We start from the raw sequence: 21831 nt of genomic DNA, 5'->3' as shown, positions 1-21831 counted from the left end.
CCTGATTACACAAAATATCATTGAGTGAAACTAAATTAACCAATAAAACTTTTTATTGTTTTTAATTGGTCACAGAATTCAAATAATATTAATTTTTATTTAGAATAACTAGAACATTAATTATTTTTGAAACTAATTTTTTTTTCTCTGGACACCATTTATATGATATAGAGGGGTAACTTTTAGTTCGGCTGTAATAAGCCCAATAAAATAAACGATAGTAAGCCCAGTGAAGCCCAAGTAACTCCTCTGACCAGTCCAGTCTCTTCTCATTCTCTATCTCTCGACAAAACAGCTGATCGATTGTTGTGTAGGGTTCCAATCAGATTATCTGCAACGAAACAAAATGGCATTGGCTGGTCGTATCAGATCCGGGATCTCCTTCTTCAGGACCATCTCCGTCTCAGATGCTAGATCTTCGCTTATCCCTTCGGTAATCATTTTACCTTAAAACAAATCAAAACTCAATCAAGTCCACTTTTTGTTGTTGTCGTTGTCATGAATCGATTTGTACAAAGTTCATTTGATCCTATCATCTGATTTGATATGTTAACACGAGAGGATGGATGGAGTTATTCTAATTATGGCGTTTACAGTGTCTTTTGAAGGTTCCTGAGAATGTTATCAATTAAAAATCTTTTTTACTTTTTTCAAATCGCAGCTGAGAGATTATGCAACAGCTTCTGCTCAGAAAACCGGCAACGTTAAGGTACACTCACTTTACTATATGTATTTTTTACATGTGAGATAGTCTCTGCAATGGCTTTGGATTATTTGGGTTTAGGCATGAAATGAATGGATGGATCTTTACTTTGTTTTATTTTTTTTTATTATACAATTTTGGTTTTCAGGTGCCTGTGGCTTTGGTTGGTGAATCTGGCAACTTTGCATCGTGGCTGTACATTGCAGCTGTGAAAATGAACTCCTTGGAAAAGATTGAGTCCGATCTTTCTGAGCTGGTTGAGGCTATGAAGACAAGCCCTACTTTTTCACAGTTTACTAAGGATCCCTCTGTTCCTAGAGAGACGAGACTCGCTGCTATTGTCGATGTTTGTGACAAAGCAAAGTTTGCTGAACCCACCAAGAACTTCCTCTGTAATGTCAATTCAATTCATTGCCTTTGTTTATGATGATTTTTTTTGGTGAACCATGTTGTTTGTTGTAACTGATCAAAAGATCTTTTGCTTTTTTTTTCTCAAACAGCTTTGTTAGCTGAGAATGGGAAGCTGAAGAACTTAGACGTGATTGTGAAAAAATTCATGCAGCTGACGACGGCACATAGGGGAGACGTCAAGGTTTTGGTTACCACAGTCATGGTAAGATAATAGTTTTTACTTTGTCAGAAACTGTTTTACCAACAGAATCTAAACAGCAAATGCTTTATTTTTTCTTTGTTATGACAAACAGCCGCTACCACCTGCTGAGGAGAAAGAGCTTAAGGAGACGCTTCAGGAGATAATTGGAGAAGGGAAGAAAGTTACTGTGGAACAAAAGGTATGTACTAGTGATGGGCCGCCTTATTCACATGCTTGTGTTGATGAAGCGGGAATCTAAAACATGGATGGTAATGTTTGTTTGTTATGGGGGCAGATTGATCCGAGTATATATGGAGGGCTAATAGTAGAGTTTCAACAAAAGGTGTTGGACATGTCTATCAGGACAAGGGCACAGCAGATGGAGAGGCTCCTCCGTGAACCTGTTGACTTCACCAACCTCTGATAATTTCCCCTTAAGAAACATGCTTTCTGATTTGCTGCTACAGAATCAGTTGACAAATAAATATGACCCTCCTCCTGGGAAACAATTTAATACAAGACACTTTTTGGAAAAAAATTGTCATTGCATTTTACAATTGTTGTTTGCTTCAAAATAAGCTTTTGGAGATATCAAACAATGAGATTATTTTTTGTCTTTGTTTTGTGTTTACATTAATTTTGGTAACACAATGATAATGAGTCACGAGAAATAATAACAAAAACATAAGGTTCATTAAGATGCCACGATGCTGCAAAATGGTGTTATGTAATAAAAACCAAAGTGATTGTCGTTTTCTCGAACACGTATAAAGGAGTCATCTTTCTTTTTCATTTGGGCATAATAGACCATTTGTAACCTTACCCATTGAGCGAAGAGAAGAGAAGATGTTGCGAGTTGCAGGGAGGAGGCTTTTGTCTCTAAAGCAGCAGAGATCTTCCACTGCCACCTCTTTCGTCCTTTCCAGAGATCACACCATCTCCAAAGAAGGCGACGACTCCACCAGATCTGTTCCCTCTGCAGATCTTTCATGTTTCAATTCTTACCACCGGAGCCTTTTAAGAGGTCTGCCCCAAGTCTACAACATTTCCTCTCTCTCTCTGGGTTGATTTCAATTTTCCTTTCAGTTGTTGATTTAAAAAAGTTCGTAAAAATCAAATCCTTGTATGATGATTTAGATTTCAAGTGATCTGTTTTGACTTTTGACTTCCATCTAGACGGGTTATTAGAGATTCTTGTACCATTTCGTTGATTGGAGGGATGTGATTTGACCATTTCATTTCTGTCTGATGAGAAAAAGCTTCCTGTTTGGTAATAAACCTTGGGGGGTGCGTTATCCAATATCGATAGTGAGATTCACATTGGCTTCTTGATTTTATAAAACTTGAATCTTGTGTGTGTTCATGTATTTCTTTATTAGATTTCACTGTATTGTTCAAACTGTTTGGATGAATCTGTTATACTTGGATTCCAATTTTATGTACTTAGTACTTTTCTTCAGTGTCATTTGTTCACCAGTTTGTTACCTGATACTTATTGTTGTAGAACACTTTATTAATGCTTTTTACCTTGATGTGAAATATATATTGATGTTTCATGCTATTATCAGGTTTCTCTTCTCAAGTCATTACCCAAGGAAATGAGGTAGGCTTCGCTTCTGAAGTCCCAGCCACCGTTGAGGCCGTCAAGACGCCTAACTCGAAGATTGTCTATGATGACCACAACCACGAGCGTTACCCACCTGGTGACCCTAGCAAGCGTGCCTTCGCCTATTTCGTCCTGTCCGGTGGGAGGTTTGTCTACGCCTCTGTTCTCCGCCTTCTGGTCCTGAAGCTCATTGTTAGCATGTCCGCAAGTAAAGATGTCCTTGCACTTGCGTCCCTCGAGGTCGACCTCGGGAGCATCGAGCCGGGAACTACTGTCACAGTGAAGTGGCGTGGAAAGCCTGTCTTCATCAGGCGAAGAACTGAAGACGATATCAAGCTAGCCAATAGCGTGGATCTTGGATCACTGAGGGACCCGCAAGAAGACTCGGTGAGGGTCAAGAATCCGGAATGGTTGGTGGTGGTAGGAGTCTGCACTCACCTGGGGTGCATCCCTTTGCCGAATGCTGGTGATTACGGTGGATGGTTTTGCCCGTGTCATGGTTCGCATTACGATATCTCTGGAAGGATCAGGAAAGGTCCTGCACCATACAACCTGGAAGTACCGACTTACAGCTTCTTGGAAGAGAATAAGTTACTCATTGGTTAATGATGGAGTAAAAGCACATCAGACAGTGTTTTTGTGTCTTAAAGATCCTCATATGTTTTTGTTTTTCTTTGATATATACTTTCCGGCTACAAATGTAGCGTGCAAGTTCTCGCTTTCCTTACACCTGGGTCTTCTCAGCAAGGAAAGTAAAAGATTGTTTTGGTTTTGCTGAATAATACAAACTTGTCACTGTATGACTTATCATCTGTTTCATTTGGTGAAAAAACAATTTTGGTAATAGTTTTAACTGGAGTTTTTTTGCCGGCTAATACTTTTTGTTCATTAGTTTGACCAGAAATTCACCATTATTTCTCAAATTGATATGGTACATATATATATATATATATACGTCTGCCTAAACATATTTTATCTTGTGAAAATTGTTTGTCTAGTATTTTGATTAGAAGTCTAATAATGCTTATTCATTATAAATTTTGGATCTGAATATGATTTATTATTAATTATCTAATTTATTATGCTGCAAAATATAAGTAGAATTGTTAAATAATTTTATAAAACAATTTGATGATGTGTATAAATGCGAAATTGCATAAAAAAATTCAGTTCATATAATTATTTATTCTATAGTTCATAAAAAAATAATACTTATTGTTAATAAAATTTAATTTATTTTAGATGCATTCAAAAGATTAATCAAACAACAATTATATTTGTAAAACCACATAAGAAAAACAAAGTACACACTGGAAAAGAATAATAATAACAAAAAAATTGACCTTTTCTTTAGTAGAAGACTAAATTTACGGGACTATTCAACATCTCTGTTGCCATCGGCCGTCCCTCTAACCATTAGGACAACAACTCTTGTTCTCGCCAAAGCGGAACCCTAATCCACCGTTTGAGCAGAGAGATGCTGCGAGTAGCAGGAAGGAGGCTTTTTTCTCTTTCGCAGAGATCTTCCACCGTCTCCTCCTTCGCGCTTTCCCGAGACCATACCTTATCCAATGGCGGCGTCGACGACTCATCTTCATCCCCCAGATCTGTCTCCTCTACCGATCTTTCACGTTTCGATTCTTACCACCGGAGCCTCATGAGAGGTCTGCCGATCTATTCTTTCTCCTTTTCTTTCTCTCTGAATTGATATCACTTTTCATTTTCATGTGTTGATTGATTGAACGCTATTTTTTTTTTTTTTAAATCGTACTTAGAATGATTGAGATTCATGCTCTCTCGCATCTACGAGATGATCTCTACGTGTTGTTGGGGTTTGGTTTCCATGAATCTAGGACGGTGTTTTTGAATGCTTGATTGCGACCATCTTTTGTGTTTTGTCTCTTAAAGTTTTGATCTTTTGTGTGTTTGGTCTCTAAAGTTTTTATCTTTTGTGTCTCTTCATTATTAGGGAGATGGATGTTCTGTTCTATTGGCATATACTTAGCAGTTAATAGCACATGTTGAGGAGCTTTCATCATGATTCATGGGATTAAACATTTTTAGCATGGGAGTTTTGTTGTGTTTTAAGCATTTCTGTCTTATACAGCTGATTTTTTGAATTTGTTTCCTCGCTTTTCAGTTGGTTAGATTTAGTTTAGTTAGATTTCACTTAATTTAATGTTGTTGTGGATTATTTGTTTTGATAATATCTCTAATTTTCCTGCATTGTTGTGAATATTGCTAATGTTTTTTTTCATTCTATTATCAGGTTTCTCATCTGAAGTCCTTACTCAAGGGAATGAGGTAGGTTTTGGTTCGGAACCTGCCACCGTGGAGGCCGTCAAGACACCTAACTCGAAGATTGTCTATGATAACCACAACCACGAGCGTTACCCACCTGGTGACCCTAGCAAGCGTGCATTCGCATATTTCGTCCTGTCCGGTGGGAGGTTTGTCTACGCCTCTGTTCTCCGCCTTCTAGTCCTCAAGCTCATTGTCAGCATGTCCGCGAGTAAAGATGTCCTCGCCCTTGCGTCCCTCGAGGTCGACCTCGGGAGCATCGAGCCGGGAACTACTGTCACGGTGAAGTGGCGTGGAAAGCCGGTGTTCATCAGGAGAAGAACAGAAGATGACATCAAGCTGGCGAACAGCGTGGATCTTGGATCTTTGAGAGACCCGCAGGAGGACTCGGTGAGGGTCAAGAATCCGGAGTGGTTGGTGGTTGTTGGAGTCTGCACTCACTTGGGGTGTATCCCTTTGCCGAATGCTGGTGATTACGGTGGTTGGTTTTGCCCGTGTCATGGTTCGCACTACGATATCTCTGGAAGGATTAGGAAAGGTCCTGCACCGTACAACCTGGAGGTGCCAACCTACAGCTTCTTGGAAGAGAATAAGTTACTCATTGGTTAATGATGATGAATAAAAAGCACAACAGTCAGAGAACTACATCCGTTTGTTTCTTTTTTTTTCCCATGTTCCGGCAATGTTATGAGCAAGATTGTCTTGTTTTTGCTGAATAATTGAAACCGTTTTGTCATATTTATTGAACTGTGTACTCGAGCTCTGTTTTTCGATAATGATGAAAGACTCTCTGTTCATAGTCTTGTGTTTATTGTTTTATCACGCATATTTCTCACATCTCTGAGATAGATCAGCTGGTATCTCAAAGTTTGATCACAAGCTATGAGCTCTTAGGGTAGCTCACGTCGCTTACTATACTCAGGCCATTGCAACAGTATAATCCAAAGAGTTATTAGTGTGTCTTGCTTGTATTATGACATCAATATTATGACATAACTAGCTTTTTACCCGCACTCCCGTGCGGGTGTTTGTTCTTCAAAATTATATATTTCACTTTTAACAACGTATATTTATTTTTTCTTGATTGTTTAGAAAGAACTCGCAAAGTAAAAAGTCGGCACCACAAAAAGATAAGGATAGAGATACATAATTTTTTTTGTTAAAAAAAAGATACTCGTATATTTATCTTCTTGTTATAGATTCATACGTTATTGACTTTTGATATTGGTGTGTCTTGTTCAACTTATTTAGCGCTCATTTATAAACTATAATATTTTTTAGTTTGTTTTTATTCATTTCGTTTGGAAAATTAAACATTAAAGTGTAAAATATTAGAGTTTTACGTATATATGTGGGTTGTATTAAATTTTACTATAAATATTGTGATTTAAAATTGATTATAAAATTCAAATTTTATTATGAGATTTTATAAAACAAATATATTATTTAGACAGAAACATAAAATAATAATGAAACAAAGTTACCAAAAATAAACTTTCAAAATAAGTATATATTTTTGCAAATTTAATTTAGCAAGCCTAATTTAAGTAAATAAATTGAGCCATTTTGTTATGGTTAAAAATTTGGTACATTATATTTTACAGTTACATAAGAAACGTCTATTGTGGACCTTATACCAGAATCTAAGCCCATATATTATTTTTTCCCCGGAAAAAAGATAGAAACATATTTTTCTTTTACCGAGTTTTCTCATTTCTTTATAAATTTCTGTATCTTTTTTTTTAACAAAAAAATTTATGTATCTCTATCCTTATCTTTTTGTGGTGCCGACTTTTTACCTTGCGAGTTCTTTCTAAACAATCAAGAAAAATATACTGAAGTTTTCACTCAAATGATAAATCTACTAATTTTTACTGCAAATTTTGGCATAAAGTTTTGAGTTTCTTGATTGAAGTGTATTTGATTTTTCACGATTAGGTGTATTGTTAGATTGAACCAAAAACTACAAATAAGATAGGTGATGGTTCCATATAATTATTTTGATTCCGTACCCGTGCGTCCGTCCGGGTGTTTTTTAAAATTTGTAATAGATAATATTGTTATAAAATTATGATTTATAGATATATTATATATATTTTAAATGTGTTGGTTGTTAATATTTTTGTTAGATGCTGCACTAACTAAAATTACATCTTAATAAATTTAATTTTTTTTTAATTATATTGATCACTTTTATATTGTATTTGCTTATAAATTTAACCTTTTAATATGCTTGTATATACTAATACATTTATGTTTCTAAACCAAATATCTTATGGAATTTTTTTTTATCTTTTCAATTTAATATGTCTTTCGAATTACTTTATATTGGAAATAAATGAGGAATATACAACACTTAAAAATAAATAGTTTTAAAATTAGGGTAATATTAATGTTTGAAAGTGAAATGTTTGATTTCAAAAGAATCATGTTTGATTAGTTATTTCCATATAACCGATTTGTATTTAAACACATAAAAATTGGAAATTTTATTTTGTAAGGTTATATTTCGAATTAATTATGTTTGATTTTAGGAAAGATAATTAAGAAAACATATCTACTAATCACGTTTTTGGTAATAAACTCTCCACAAAATCTAGGCAAATCTAAATGATTAATATAGTAACTGTAATTTGAATTAATTATTTATTTTAAATCTAGTGGCACAAGCTGTAATTATTTAGGAAAAGTTAGGGTTAAATACTAAGTGTACTTCAGTTTTAATAGTTTGGATATGACGGGATCGTGGTCAACTGTTAGCATCTATCTATCACCATCCATCGTGTCTATCCCCTACATTATATATGAGAAGTGCTTTTGTCACATTTTTTTTTATCACATGTTTTTCTACAATCACTTTTTTACAAAAATAATATGATATAACTACTAAAATTGATAACATATCTTATAGATTAATATGACATAGACAATTATATTTAATTTTAATTTATATTTTTGATAAACTTTTTAAAATATGGTAATAACTCATATATTACATTTATTGTCGATTTATATTTTTGGATTTTTTTAGAATATGGTAATAACTCCTAAATCATCATTAAAATAAATATATTCAATTATGGCATTTTAAATTTCGAAATATCATTTAAATTAAAAATATTTCAAAAATATATACATACTTTTAGAAAATTATAAAAATTAAATCTTAAAATCAAATTAAATCGTAGAATCATTAGTAAAATAAATGTAATAAAATCAATTTTAAGTTTTGACAATTATGAAATTTTACATATTTATTTAATATATTTAATTAATAGATAGAAAAATCTACCTAAGATTATAGTTTTAAATATATACATGCATATTCTTAGATATAATTTAAAATAAACAAAAAAAAATTATCTTAATTTTAATGTTTAGTTAAATCAAATTTATATTAAAATATTGATAAGAAAAAGAAAATTTACAATATTAATAAAAATTAATATAATTTATATTTATCTGTTAAAAAATATTTTAAATTTTTTTTTACTGCACATGGTGTAAAAAATACCTAGTTTTAGATATATACTTATTCGTTGTTTTTGTTCCCTACTTAACTTATCAGTCACTTAACATGTTTTCTTGTTTATATCTCCAATCAAACCAAAAAATCAAACCAAGAAAAACACTTCATATCTCAATAATGGCGTCCATCTCTAATCTTACATCCGCAACTTCTGTCGGCAGCTCCAGATCTTCTTCTTACTCCTCCTCTGTCTTACCAAGATCCTTCAATCACTCTACACAGTCTGAACTCGAAGTTTTCCTCTTCTTTTCATCTCTCCCTTTGTTATAACATACATCAAGACCCTTCCGTCTTGTAAGTATATCCAGTCATCATCTTGAGAAATGATGATATGGCTATTCTCGAGCATGATCTCCCTTACGCCTTTGTTGGGTACAAAAGGGTTAGGAAATCTTTTCAATATGCTAATCCGACCATCGAGTTTTGGTGTAGGAATACAGCAGTTGCAGATGTCACTAAGATCTTTGAGAGAGAGAAAATGAAACTTAGACAGGTGTTAAGTGATGTTCTAGGTAGAGTTTGTCTGACGACTGATCTTTGGAGAGCAAAAACCATGATATCTATGTCTTACTGTTCACTAGGTTGATGTGATTGGAACTTTAGAGATAAGATTCTCTCTTTTTGTGTTTTTCCTTCACCCTCTTCTAGTTTCACTATTGCCATGAAATTAGTGTAGCTGATTAAAGAATGGGACTTGCATAAGAAAGTGTTTACAGTAACTCTAGATAATGCTTCCGTTAATGACAACATGCAAAAAGTTCACAAGAGGCAACTTAGAAAGGATATGGTTTGCAGTGGAGAGTTCTTTCACATCAGATGTGCTGCAATTTGAAGATACTTACAACATACAAAAAATCATTTACTTGATGTGGTTCTTGAACATAGCTTGTACAAATTCAAGGATTTCTGTAAACAAAAAAAAAACTGATTTTATAAGCCAAAGGTGGAACTAGCTAATATTTCAGAGAGTTAGATAAATAATTAAGTGATAACACCCAATTACGTTAATAATATATTGCAAATATTAAGTGATAACAGCCGATCACATTAATAATATACTGCAAATATCCAACAACTATGACAAGGAACTTGAATATGAATCAAAATTATGTGGTTATACAATTTACTAAATCATTTAACCCAATGAAACCATAACTAATGACCAAAATCAATATAACAATGTGTTACTAACAGACTGCAAGTACCAAATAGAGAGATAAAAAATCACTTATCATAATCAACTAAAAATTTTTAAAGACATGATTAGTTTAAGTTTGCTTTCCTTTCTTCTTCTTTTTATTCTCTCTTCCTTCTTTTTCCTCAATAAACTCATCATATAAGAAGAAAATAATTTTATTTTCAGTGAAACATAAAAAATTACTAGAACTTACCATTTTTTGGAAACTCTTTTAACTAGTTAAGCACTCTATTATCTATACTAAATGAATATTCTTAAACCATAAACCATAGTTGATAATTCTTTTAAGCGAGTTGCGTTAACGCTCCGATATGTTAAGACATTTAAATTCTTGTAAGCAACCATATCAATAAATGGTTCATCTAAATATATATCAAGAGGCTATTTTCCACTACCAACAACTTAAATCTTTAATTTTAGAAAATGGCTTTAGAAATTCACATATCATTTAGAGCAGCTTTATTGAGGGGATGAGAAAGAGGTTGTAATTAGAATTATACTATTAAAAAAAAAGAAAAATTAAGTTAGAGATGAAGTCAGAGTATGATAAAATAAAACTTTTGGAAACACGTTTTAAACTCTAGTGCATATATGTCACTTTTTCACAGGTTTTATTTTCTGTTTTTTATTAAATTATTTTACGGTTCAGATATATTTAAATTGAAGAAAAATTCTTGGGTTCACCTTTAGAGTGATTTCACCCAACTAATAGGATTTCGTTATTTCATATTCAGTATCTTTTAAAAAATGAAACAAAATATTGTCAAATTATATTAATATTTTTAAACTAAAAAAGAAAAATTAATATTGATTGCAAATAAAATACGTTTTAGAAAAATTTACTTTTCATACCGTTAGCCAAACACTAAACCCTAAATCCTAAACTCCTGGGTAAACCCTAAACCTTTGGTAAATCCAAAATGCTTGGATAAATTCTAAATTCTACAGTTTAGGATTTATCCAAGGGTTTATGATTTACCCAAGGGTTTAGGGTTTAGTATTTAGGGTTTAGTGTTTAGTGTTTTGCTGATTGTGTTAAAAATATATATTTTTTTTTAAATCCAAAGATTTAGGATTTATCCAAATGTTTACCATAGATTTAAGGTTTATGATTTAGGGTTTAGAGTTTAGGGTTTAGTGTTTTACTAACGGTATTTTAAATATAAAATCTTTTTTTTGCGACTACTATTATTTTCTATTTATTTTTTATTTTAAAAACATAATAAAATTTGACAATACTTTGTTTCCTTTTTTAAAAGATACTGAATATGAAATAACGAAATCTTATTGGTTGGGTGAACCTAAAGGTTTACTCTAGGGGTGAACCCAAGTATTTCTCTAAATTGAATATCTAATCGATGGTCATGTTCTTAGAGAAATACTTGGATTCACCCCTATAGTGAATCTTTAGGTTCACTCAACCAATAAGATTCCGTTATTTTATATTTAGTATCTTTTAAAAAAGAAAACAAAATATTATCAAGTTTTATTATGTTTTAAATTAAAAAATAAATAGAAAATAATATTAATCGCAAAAAAAAGTTTTATATTTAAAATATCGTCAACAAAACACTAAACACTAAACCCTAAACCTTAAATCATAAACCCTAAATCCTTGGTAAAACATAAACCCTTGGATAAATCTTAAATCTTTAGATTTTTTTAAAAAAAATTTAAACAGTCAGCAAAATACTAAACCCTAAACCCTAAATACTAAACTATTGGGTAAACCCTAAACCCGTGGATAAATCCTAAACTCTATGATTTAGAATTTATCCATGTGTTTGGGATTTACCCAAGGATTTATGATTTACCCACAAGTTTAGAGTTTAGGATTTAGAATTTAGAGTTTAGTGTTTGGCTGATGGTATTAATTTTCTTTTAGATGTGTTTTTATTTGAAATTAATATTATTTTTTATTTATTTTATTTTTTAGTTTAAAAAGATAATATAACTTGACAATATTATATTTCTTTTTTTAAAGATACTGAATATGAAATAACGAAATTCTATTGGTTGGGTGAACCTAAAAGTTTACTTTAGGGGTGAACCCAAATGTTCTTATGTTTTCCTCCTCTCAGAATAAAAGAAAAAACATGTAAACATACTTCTACATCCGCAAAATTACCTAGTGCATCTTTCAACTTTATAGCTATAGGAAACATGAGAAAAACAAAACTCTACCATGTACTTACATATAAGTATATAACACAAGACCTTCATCAGGATGAGTTCCCAATATACCAACACATTTTTGAAATTTTATTTATCTACTTCTGATCTTTTAACGAACTTGACATTTTCTATGATTTTCTGCAAAGTTTCACTGGTCACCGCTGGACTATCTTGAACAACTATACTTAAAATGTGTGTTAAACATCCTACATGAAAAAACTCTCCACTCCCAACCGGATCTTTATATCCACCATAACATATAAACTTTTTTTCTTCAATTTCTGCTCCTTCAGCAGCTCAATCAGTTAACAATATGGATTAGGTTTTGCTCATGTGCAACCCAACCCAACGAATTATAACAGCCCTAGTCAAACTATACGGAAAATGGTTAATCTTCATTTACTGAGCAAACACTTGGTCTCAGTTAGAGACTTTATTTTTGTGTTTTTTTTTTAAAGAGGCCTCGCTCGAAGTGTCTACACAAGTTGAGTATCACTTGGTGAATGGCTTTGATATCAGCCTTTGGTTACCTTCCTTCCTCTCCACCGCTCACCGGAGCTTCTTCTTCTTCCACCAACGTACTATCTCTATCTCACTCCTTCTTCTTCCCTTTTCCTCATTTTACTCACTGATACGTCTCGTTTTTCTTTCTCAATTTGATTCTCAGAGATGCAGGACGACCGTGTCTGCTCGGTTACCCGACCGAACAGATGACTTGTCTCCTCTTCGCTCGTCTGGTTAGCTATTCAAAGTTTTGATTTTTTTTTTTTAATTTCTCCAGGATACATTATATGAGCGTAGACCGTAACATTTGTCCTCAGATAGTGAATTGTGAAGTCATTTTGGAAGCAGGTGGAGAGTTTGATCGCAGAAAATTGTTGGTTTCTTCTGTTGGTTTACTGATTGGAGCACTAACATACGATGATGGAGCCATCGCTGAAGCTTCTCAGTTCGCTGACAGTAAGATATAAATTTTCGGTTTCTTGTTGAGGGCTTTGACAAAAAAAAAAAAAGTTAACATCTTTTAAGTAAAATGTGAAGACTTTAAGAGTAACTAGTTCCTTTGAATGCAATTTGGATTGCTCTTTGATCTTATTAGTCTGTAAACTGGTTGGAGTTTTTTTTTTTGGGCTCTGAGAGATGTTTTCTTAAGGGTGAAATGGAATTTTATTTATCACTGCAAAACCTTATCTTTGGTGTGATGAAAGCTTGTTTTGTTGTTACGGTGTTGCAGTGCCAGCGATTAGAGGCAAAGATTACGGCAAAACGAAAATGAAGTATCCAGATTATACAGAAACACCTTCTGGTCTTCAGTATAAGGTCATCCCCCAAACCCTTATTATCTTACACCTTCCATAGTTTAATGGTGATCTGTTCATTTCTTTAACTTGGAGAGAGTGCAGGATTTGCGAGTAGGAACTGGGCCTATACCAAAGAAGGGAGAAAAAGTTGTGGTAAGGAGATTTTATTATGCATAATAATATCCTTCGATTCTGCTATGTAGAATTTGGAGTTCGTTTTTTATTAAATGTTTCAAAGGACCATTAACTTGTCAGTGTATGTCAGGTTGACTGGGATGGTTACACAATAGGTTACTATGGCCGCATATTCGAAGCACGCAATAAAACCAAAGGAGGTTCTTTTGAGGTATCAACACACGTTTTTCGCTTCTTATTGGTTTCATTAGCAAAGCAGTGATTCAGTCTTTTTTTTTTGTGAAACTGTAGGGGGATGAGAAGGAATTTTTCAAATTTACCTTGGGATCTAATGAGGTGGGTGCAATTTCTAATCTTCTTCTAGTTGCTTATTTGGACTCTATTGCTGAGTGTTTAAATAGTTATGCTGCATTGTGGTTTTGGTGTTCTAGGTGATACCTGCTTTCGAGGAGGCCGTTTCTGGGATGGCTCTTGGTGGTATCAGAAGGTTCCACATCTTTTCTAATATCTCTCTCATTCTACACATCCTTCCATATGTTTTTCATTCATATACATATTGATTATGGTAGAATGAATCTAGTGTAATAATTAGCTTGGTATTGCAGGTTGGTTGTACCTCCAGAGTTAGGATACCCAGAAAATGACTACAACAAGAGTGCGCCGAGACCAACAACTTTCTCTGTTAGTCTTCTATCAGGTTTATGTTAACTATGTATGATAAGGACATAGTTTTTAATGTTTTCTTTGATGTTGGCGCGCAGGGACAACGTGCATTAGATTTTGTGCTCAAGAACCAAGGGCTCATAGACAAGACACTTCTCTTTGATGTTGAACTCCTCAAAATTGTACCAAATTGATTGGACGATCTACATTGGCGTATATATTTTGTCATGTGTATACTTCAACAACACAAACAATTGTATACATTGAGCGCAGCTTATACATCAGATAATGTTAGCTCATTTACAAGCTTCAAAAACATGTAATGAATATATTATATACTCCAAAATTAGTTTTACTAATAGATAGTTGGAACATGTGATCCTAATCAATTAAAATACCAAAAGAGACCAGTCTAGCTAATGTCCTATTTGGCTACTTGCATAGGGTTTGGTATGAATACGTTTCAATACTCTCCATCTAATTAAATATGAACACAAACCAGTGTTAGCTTATGTTGTTTGACTTTATTGTATAGCTGCCAATGTATGTTCAGTGTCAGAGTCGTCATTAATGCAGACTGAAAACAAGAAAACAAAACAAGATGCAGTTACGCATTGTACTAAAGCCTTTCAATCAAAATTTATGTCTTCCAAGTTACAAACCAAGCAATGGTTTCTTTATATGTATACATCAAGAAACATGATGCCTCTTTTGAACGTTTAAAGCGGTTGACAATAGAGATGGGACTCCCACGTGCAGTTAATGCATCTACTCTGCTGTTTACCATTCACCAGCTAGCTCCATCTATTTAATACCAATCTTTCAATTCTAAGCTACTGCATTTATACATTTCTCTAACCAATCCTCAAACGTCACTTTCTTCTTACTGATTGTGTTTTGGTTATATTAATTATTCCCTTACCTCCCTCTCTCTCTCTCTCTCTCTCTCTCTGTCTCTTGCTTTTATTTCCTCACTGTAAGAGACTGACTCCTAGTTCCATGGTCTTATGAGAGAATAGATCCAACATGGTTGTATCAGAGATTAAATCCCCGTTGAGTGTCTCCGAGACGCCGGGAGGTTGTTCGAGCGCTTCAGTGCATAGGAAGGAGTTGAGTGTGTTCTTTATAGAATCAGATAACAGACGTCTTGCTCTTGGACGTGGCTATACTGGAGGCACCACTCCTGTTAACATCCATGGCAAACCCATCGCCAATCTTTCCAAAACCGGTGGTTGGATAGCAGCTCTCTTCATTTTTGGTAACTTTTGCATACATTTTGTTTTCTTGAATATCATTATATAGTTTTTTTTTTTTAAGATAAATATCATTATATAGTTCTACTTGAAGCTTATGTTTTGGTTTGGTTGCAATCTTAGGAAATGAAATGGCTGAGAGAATGGCTTACTTCGGATTATCAGTCAACATGGTGGCCTTCATGTTTTACGTGATGCATAGGCCTTTTGAGAGTTCTTCAAACGCAGTCAACAACTTCCTTGGCATCTCTCAGGCCTCCTCTGTTCTTGGAGGTTTCTTGGCTGATGCATACTTGGGTCGATACTGGACCATTGCTATTTTCACTACCATGTATCTTCTGGTAAGCACTAGAGTTCGTTGAACTGAGACATGTTTGTAGTCCTGCTGGTATTGATATCTAAAAATCTAGTTTTTTTCTGTACCCTGTGAGAAGGGGTTGATAGGAATAACACTGGGAGCAAGTTTGAAGATGTTCATACCAGACCAAAGTAACTGTGACCAGTTATCATTGCTCTTAGGAAACTGCCAACCAGCTAAATCTTGGCAAATGCTTTATCTCTACACGGTTCTTTACATAACCGGATTTGGTGCTGCTGGTATAAGACCATGTGTTTCCTCGTTCGGTGCGGACCAGTTTGATGAGAAGAGCAAAGAGTATAAAACACATTTGGACCGCTTCTTCAACTTCTTCTATCTATCTGTCACTCTAGGTGCTATCATTGCCTTCACTTTGGTAGTGTACGTTCAGATGGAACATGGTTGGGGTATGGCTTTTGGCACATTGGCGATAGCTATGGCCATTTCTAATGCTCTATTCTTTGCTGGCACACCGCTTTATCGGCATAGGTTGCCTGGTGGTAGTCCCTTGACAAGGGTTGCTCAGGTGTTAGTTGCAGCTTTTCGCAAACGAGGTGCAGCTTTTACAAGCAGCGAGTTCATCGGTCTCTACGAGGTTCCAGGCTTGAAGTCTGCTATTAACGGCAGTCGTAAAATCCCTCACACAGGCGATTTCAGGTGCAGCTTTGGTATGGTTTTGGATGGGTATAATAATCCTATGAACAAGGTCTCACATGTTTTGATTGTGGTGCAGATGGCTAGACAAGGCGGCGCTTCAGTTGAAAGAAGATGGATTAGAGCCGTCACCATGGAAGCTGTGCACAGTAACACAAGTGGAGGAAGTGAAGATTTTGATAAGACTGATTCCGATCCCAGCATGCACTGTAATGCTGAGTCTGGTCCTCACAGAGTATCTAACACTGTCAGTGCAACAAGCTTATACACTCAACACACACATCCAGCACCTCAAGCTTCCAGTGACATGCATGCCTGTCTTCCCAGGACTCAGCATTTTCCTCATTCTCTCCCTTTATTACTCTGTCTTCGTCCCTATCACCAGAAGAATCACTGGCAATCCCCATGGTGCTTCCCAGCTTCAAAGGGTATATTACTCAGTACTCAACCCTTCCATCTCTAATCATATCATTCATCGCTTGCACATTGTTTTTTTATCAACAGGTGGGGATAGGGCTAGCAGTTTCAATCATATCAGTAGCTTGGGCTGGACTATTCGAGAACTACAGGAGACATTACGCGATACAGCATGGATTCGAGTTCAACTTCTTGACCCAAATGCCTGATCTAACAGCATACTGGTTGTTAATCCAGTACTGTCTCATCGGTATAGCAGAGGTTTTCTGCATCGTTGGGCTACTGGAGTTCCTCTACGAGGAAGCACCTGATGCTATGAAGAGTATTGGTTCAGCCTACGCAGCGCTAGCTGGCGGGTTAGGGTGCTTTGCTGCCACCATCTTGAACAACATCGTGAAGGCTGCGACCAGGAACTCAGATGGGAACTCGTGGTTGTCGCAGAACATAAACACGGGGAGATTCGACTGTTTGTACTGGCTCCTCACGCTTCTGAGCCTTTTGAACTTCTGTGTTTTCCTTTGGTCAGCTCATAGGTATAAGTACAGGGATGTTGAAACTGAGGATGACAAGAGTAGAGCATCTTTTTAAAGACACTGACTATGTGTTCTGTTCTGTTCCTAAGATTTGTTTGTTTGTAAGAAAACTATAAAAGTCATGTAAACGTATCTCTGCAATTTTCAATGCATCAACCGAGAAACAAAAAGGTCTAAGAAAGGTAGGGAAAATGAAGCATTGTTACACAAGAAAAACGAGGAAATCCTAACGGCTGTCTAAATATACCTCAGCCCTTTCATGTATTGTTGCCTAGATATTACATACTGAGCAACAGAGTAAACAATGCCTAAAACTCCAAGAAGCCGAACCTGAAACACGTCCGTTATCACCACGGCTGCAAAGCTAAGTGGCAGGGTAAGCATCGGCGACGCGTCTGACTGTTTACTGGTGTAACTCCACACGTACCTGTTGAATATAATGTGACCTGGTGCCGTGAGTATTAGGAGAGCCAGGTTCTTCACCGCAAAGAACCATTCACGCCCTCCAATTTCTATTCCCCAACCAGTGTTTCCACCGAACCAAACTTCTTCCCATATAGTGTAGAGAGAGGATAAAGCCAAGTATGTTGATATGGCTAAAATCACCGGGAAGTATCTCTGTTTATCGCCGAACCCAGACAAGAGATCAGAGTCTTGGTTCAGGAGAAGTAAGATAGGAGCCAGGAAGAAGATCGCTTGGCTTGAGCCGCCTGAAATGTGGATGTTGAGAATTAAGCATATGGCAAAGCAGACGATGGTGGCAACGTTACCAACCGCTGGCATCCAGGCCGCTCCATCTTCTGACATTTTCTCTATTGCAAAGCTTTGGATTGATGTGGCTCGGCGTTGCTGCATCAACCTCATTCGTGTTGGGAACATCCCCCTTGCGCCGCCTTGGGTTTTTGACTGACCACTGCTCTCAGAGACTTTCTCACGCAAAAGCGAAGTGAGCTCAAACTTGATCAAGAGAGCTATGAGCATGAATATTGCTGCGTAGAGACCTAGAAGAGATGTTCTTGCACCTTCAATTGCCAACAACGTTGTGACTTTCTTATCCTCCTCCCCTGCATCCCAACCCCAGGCAACATTATCACTGAGAGTTTTAATTCTGACCTGCCCTTCTAACAAATATGTCACTGGAAATAGAGCCACGAGAAGAGCAAACACCCAGGGAAGCAGCTTTGTGCTTGAGGCAGATGGAAAATGGGTGAAGATGACAAAAACTGAGGCACACACCATTGTTACGATAATCAGAACATGAAGAACAGCAGCTTGTAGAAAGAACTCTGCAGATATGTAAACACCGAGAGCTAAACCCATGACGACGGAGTAAAATGCTCTCAGTTCTACCACATATTTGATTGGGATTAGAGATGTAGCAGCAGCAAGAATCAGCAGGAGTGACACAATTAACAACCAAGACGGCCAAGTCGGTTTGGATGCCATGAATCCGTAGATGGAAATGTCATCAGCTGACTGACGAGCGGCCTTGATCATTTCTGAATGGTAACTCCACGTCATAGGCATCGGTGGCTGCATCAGAATAAACATGCATCCAGTTGCCACTACTAATACCAAGCTTCTCTTAGCTGACTGCAAAAAGAATAAGAAAATTGTCCTGTCAGTAAAAAGCAACAACTGAACCATCTCTTTTTAGTAGTTAAACTCCTAAAATCAAGACGTTAGTTCCAGCACCACTACATCTAGATAATCAGACTAAAAAAAAAAAACAAGGAAATAGTAAATAGTAAACAGACATACCAGGACATGGGAAAAGTGGAGGGCAACAATTGGTATACAGGCCAAACCAATTAAAACGATGCAGAAACCAAGAAGCAAGCCATCAGATGGCGGTCTTCCATTCCACCACTGTAGAGCATCAAATATCGTTTCCCGACAAAACCAAACTGAGATAGCAACAACTGCGGCATGAGCATAACCTTGCCATGGTTTCATTTTAGACGCAGATTTCGACTTCTCCCTGCACGTTCCATCAATAGAAATAGAATCAATGTTTAAAGTTCAAGATGAGATGATATTTGTAAAAGTTAGAACGCCTAGTACATACTTGTAAAGCAGTAAGGGAGGGGAAACGGCCAGCAATAGAGCTGCAGACACCCATACAATTGATTTTGATGATAGGAAGAGCATAGCCAACTTTGCTGAGTACAGACACGTCAAGATCCAGACAGCCTTTGATCCAATTCGGCGATCAGCAAATAGTCTCCTTACAACAGCCAATCCAATAAGCGTCGTCAAGATAACCATGTAACTAGGGTACATCACATCGTCTTCCATTCCATAATAGTATATGCTCGAGTAATTGAAAAAACGGTCCTCAATGTAACACAACAACAATGCATGGGCCACCATACCAGCTTCAGTCAGGAAGTGAAATTTTGATGGGAGAAGAACAAGACCAGGGATGACCATGGCTATGATAATGTTAGCCACTATAAGCTTACAGAATGACTTGAGGAACATGCCGGCTAACCATATGTTTAAATCCCAGTAATTATGCATTACGAACCATATAACCATTAAGCTTCCAAGAGCAACGAATGCAAAGTAAGAGGGCACACTTTTCTTTGTGAAAAACCGAGCAAAATAAAGCCCAGCTACTGCAGGAAGCGGAGTAAACTGCAATATAAACAGAGTGAAATTCCATTTTTACTATAGAGCTGCTCATAAATCAAAAACAGGACTTTACAAATGAGGCAAATAATAGTATCCAAGGTGTCAACTATCAGAATCGATATTTCATCGATAAACACATGCTGCACTTGAAGATGGTAAACAGTAAAACAACTATATCAACTGGCTGCAACAAGTTCTACAAGACTACTGTGATGATGTAAGCTGCCACATGCATGCCAACTTTCTCATATAACTACGAAACGAAATTGTTTGGATACCTACTCATTTAATATGCAATCAAAATTTGATTACAGGAAAGCTCAAGGAACTAGTTATCAATAACGAAACTAACAGAAGCTGTACAATTGGTAGTAAGATACTTACCAGAATTGGAAATCCTACGACGATAGCTCCTGCAGCACTCACAACCACAGCCAGAGCAGTGAAAACAGCTGAGCTAAGACCACTCGATATCATTCCAAGAACCGAAGCACCAGCGCCAGCAGCACCTCCAAGCAATGTCGTAGTCACCAAAAGGTAATTCAACGGAGGAGGCACTTGGATATACTTCCCAAAAGAGCGAAACACAACTCTAACCTCCAAACAGATCACAATCACAACCACAGCAATTGCCCCATTCACAACCCGAATGCTCTGCAGCTGATGTGAATCCTTGGTAACCCACCAAAGACCCCCCCTCGTCGAGGCGTAGAGCTGAAACAGGAACGGGACAAAAAACAGAAGCAGCAGATCGCTAACCGAAGCAGCCGACGCGAACACCACGGAGTAATGCGACGCCACGTGGAATAGAAGCGGCATGAACATCAGATTCAGAGAAAGGAAACAGCTTTCGAGCGGTCCAAGGATGAAGCTATCATCAGGAGCCTCTCCTCCGTGGTACTTTGCTTCCTGCTTGGCCTTAAAAGACGAAACCCTAGGGATCGCGAAGATCCAGTAGAACACGCAAGCGAACGCGAGGAAGTAGTAAGAGGAGTTGCTCATCCCGACGGCGGAGATCGTGGCCCATGCGAAGAGCGAGGACGCGGTGAAAGGCACGCACGCGAAGAGGAGACGCTCGAGAGCGACGACGATCGAAGGGTTCTCGAGCTGGAGCCACTTGAACTGGAGCGAGCTCCAGCATCCGACGAGGAAAGTGGTCTCGGCGCAGAGGAAGGCCGCGAGGAAGGCGAGAGGGAGGGAGTCGAAGGAGGAGAAGATTGGGGAGGAGAAGAAGAAGGAGATCTGAGCGGCGAGGAGAGACATCCATATCCCTAGGAAGGCTCCGAACTTGACGCTGAGAGAATCGACGATGTAGGAGATGAGGAGGCCGATCGTGAGCGTGGCGACGACCGGAGCGCCGCCGAGGTCGAGGAGGAAGGCGGCGCAGGGGACGAGAGCGATGGCGACGCGGGCGTTGTAGGCGAACGAGGAGGGGGAGAATCGAGAGGAGTTGTTGGATCGAGAAGTTGCGTTGGATCGATCGGTGAAGTTTCTGGTCATGTGGGGAGGGTAATTGGGAGATGGTTCGCCGGAGGGAGAGGTTATGTGTGGCCGGAACAGCCGCGGCTGTAGCTCCGGTGGCATCATCTTCGCCGGGATTTGTTATTAGAGTAAGAGATTTGATCTCTCCGTTTGACTGATGAGGAAAGGATCTGTGAGTATGATTTCTTTTTTTCGCGGAACGGTGACGTGTCTGGAAGAGTAACAGCCGTTGGATCTTATAAGTAGGGTCCACTGTCTCTAGCTTTCGTAAGTCCACGTACACAGAATTAGTTA

General features: G+C 37.0%; 6 protein-coding genes across 8 annotated transcripts; 5 read left to right on the top strand and 1 right to left on the bottom strand.

The window, feature by feature from the left end:
- Nucleotides 1-274: 274 nt before the first annotated feature.
- LOC108842385 (ATP synthase subunit O, mitochondrial) lies at nucleotides 275-1755 on the top strand. The gene is made up of 6 exons (XM_018615283.2): nucleotides 275-433; nucleotides 662-709; nucleotides 852-1095; nucleotides 1204-1316; nucleotides 1408-1494; nucleotides 1591-1755. Exons 1-6 carry the CDS (start codon nucleotides 347-349, stop codon nucleotides 1717-1719), a joined length of 708 nt encoding a protein of 235 aa, XP_018470785.1. The 5' UTR covers nucleotides 275-346; the 3' UTR covers nucleotides 1720-1755.
- Nucleotides 1756-2083: 328 nt separating this feature from the next.
- Nucleotides 2084-3747, top strand: LOC108842384 (cytochrome b-c1 complex subunit Rieske-2, mitochondrial). The gene is made up of 2 exons (XM_018615282.2): nucleotides 2084-2319; nucleotides 2864-3747. Exons 1-2 carry the CDS (start codon nucleotides 2142-2144, stop codon nucleotides 3505-3507), a joined length of 822 nt encoding a protein of 273 aa, XP_018470784.2. The 5' UTR covers nucleotides 2084-2141; the 3' UTR covers nucleotides 3508-3747.
- A 511-nt stretch (nucleotides 3748-4258) lies between these two features.
- On the top strand, nucleotides 4259-5999 carry LOC108842383 (cytochrome b-c1 complex subunit Rieske-2, mitochondrial). Its single transcript, XM_018615280.2, has 2 exons — nucleotides 4259-4565; nucleotides 5171-5999. Exons 1-2 carry the CDS (start codon nucleotides 4379-4381, stop codon nucleotides 5809-5811), a joined length of 828 nt encoding a protein of 275 aa, XP_018470782.2. The 5' UTR covers nucleotides 4259-4378; the 3' UTR covers nucleotides 5812-5999.
- Nucleotides 6000-12530: 6531 nt separating this feature from the next.
- LOC108839862 (peptidyl-prolyl cis-trans isomerase FKBP19, chloroplastic) lies at nucleotides 12531-14502 on the top strand. 3 transcript variants are annotated; one of them, XM_018612639.2, is made up of 10 exons: nucleotides 12531-12682; nucleotides 12772-12841; nucleotides 12957-13064; nucleotides 13339-13424; nucleotides 13508-13558; nucleotides 13671-13751; nucleotides 13832-13876; nucleotides 13972-14027; nucleotides 14146-14221; nucleotides 14302-14502. In XM_018612639.2, exons 1-10 carry the CDS (start codon nucleotides 12608-12610, stop codon nucleotides 14395-14397), a joined length of 744 nt encoding a protein of 247 aa, XP_018468141.2. In that variant the 5' UTR covers nucleotides 12531-12607; the 3' UTR covers nucleotides 14398-14502. The 3 variants fall into 3 exon arrangements, with proteins under 3 accessions (XP_018468141.2, XP_018468140.2, XP_018468142.1); XM_018612638.2 differs by having other exon boundaries at nucleotides 12954-13064; XM_018612640.2 differs by having other exon boundaries at nucleotides 12926-13064.
- A 626-nt stretch (nucleotides 14503-15128) lies between these two features.
- On the top strand, nucleotides 15129-17550 carry LOC108842126 (protein NRT1/ PTR FAMILY 6.1). The gene is made up of 5 exons (XM_018614949.2): nucleotides 15129-15461; nucleotides 15580-15797; nucleotides 15891-16471; nucleotides 16548-16896; nucleotides 16973-17550. The coding sequence occupies exons 1-5, from the start codon at nucleotides 15230-15232 to the stop codon at nucleotides 17471-17473; spliced, it is 1881 nt and encodes a 626-aa protein (XP_018470451.1). The 5' UTR covers nucleotides 15129-15229; the 3' UTR covers nucleotides 17474-17550.
- On the bottom strand, nucleotides 17538-21708 carry LOC108842125 (uncharacterized). The gene is made up of 4 exons (XM_018614948.2): nucleotides 20440-21708; nucleotides 19487-20058; nucleotides 19180-19399; nucleotides 17538-19011 (listed from the first exon to the last, which is right to left on the bottom strand). The coding sequence occupies exons 1-4, from the start codon at nucleotides 21640-21642 to the stop codon at nucleotides 17656-17658; spliced, it is 3351 nt and encodes a 1116-aa protein (XP_018470450.1). The 5' UTR covers nucleotides 21643-21708; the 3' UTR covers nucleotides 17538-17655.
- Between the last annotated feature and the right edge of the window lie 123 nt (nucleotides 21709-21831).

The sequence above is a fragment of the Raphanus sativus genome, chromosome 2 (assembly GCF_000801105.2).
Source record: "Raphanus sativus cultivar WK10039 chromosome 2, ASM80110v3, whole genome shotgun sequence".
In the NCBI taxonomy this organism is placed as follows: Eukaryota; Viridiplantae; Streptophyta; class Magnoliopsida; order Brassicales; family Brassicaceae; genus Raphanus; species Raphanus sativus.
Note: the sequence above shows the minus strand (reverse complement) of the source record. Positions and strands in the feature narration are given on the sequence as shown.

Coding starts and splice junctions, on each gene's coding strand:
- LOC108842385 (XM_018615283.2), top strand. CDS start 347: ATGGCATTGGCTGGTCGTATCAGATCCGGGATCTCCTTCTTCAGGACC. Junction 434..661: donor GATCTTCGCTTATCCCTTCG/GTAATCATTTTA, acceptor TTCAAATCGCAG/CTGAGAGATTATGCAACAGC. Junction 710..851: donor AGAAAACCGGCAACGTTAAG/GTACACTCACTT, acceptor TTTGGTTTTCAG/GTGCCTGTGGCTTTGGTTGG.
- LOC108842384 (XM_018615282.2), top strand. CDS start 2,142: ATGTTGCGAGTTGCAGGGAGGAGGCTTTTGTCTCTAAAGCAGCAGAGA. Junction 2,320..2,863: donor CCACCGGAGCCTTTTAAGAG/GTCTGCCCCAAG, acceptor TGCTATTATCAG/GTTTCTCTTCTCAAGTCATT.
- LOC108842383 (XM_018615280.2), top strand. CDS start 4,379: ATGCTGCGAGTAGCAGGAAGGAGGCTTTTTTCTCTTTCGCAGAGATCT. Junction 4,566..5,170: donor CCACCGGAGCCTCATGAGAG/GTCTGCCGATCT, acceptor TTCTATTATCAG/GTTTCTCATCTGAAGTCCTT.
- LOC108839862 (XM_018612638.2), top strand. CDS start 12,608: ATGGCTTTGATATCAGCCTTTGGTTACCTTCCTTCCTCTCCACCGCTC. Junction 13,065..13,338: donor AGCTTCTCAGTTCGCTGACA/GTAAGATATAAA, acceptor ACGGTGTTGCAG/TGCCAGCGATTAGAGGCAAA. Junction 13,752..13,831: donor CCAAAGGAGGTTCTTTTGAG/GTATCAACACAC, acceptor GTGAAACTGTAG/GGGGATGAGAAGGAATTTTT.
- LOC108842126 (XM_018614949.2), top strand. CDS start 15,230: ATGGTTGTATCAGAGATTAAATCCCCGTTGAGTGTCTCCGAGACGCCG. Junction 15,462..15,579: donor AGCAGCTCTCTTCATTTTTG/GTAACTTTTGCA, acceptor TTGCAATCTTAG/GAAATGAAATGGCTGAGAGA. Junction 16,472..16,547: donor CCTCACACAGGCGATTTCAG/GTGCAGCTTTGG, acceptor ATTGTGGTGCAG/ATGGCTAGACAAGGCGGCGC.
- LOC108842125 (XM_018614948.2), bottom strand. CDS start 21,642: ATGATGCCACCGGAGCTACAGCCGCGGCTGTTCCGGCCACACATAACC. Junction 19,400..19,486: donor CCTCCCTTACTGCTTTACAA/GTATGTACTAGG, acceptor TGGAACGTGCAG/GGAGAAGTCGAAATCTGCGT. Junction 19,012..19,179: donor TCCACTTTTCCCATGTCCTG/GTATGTCTGTTT, acceptor TTCTTTTTGCAG/TCAGCTAAGAGAAGCTTGGT.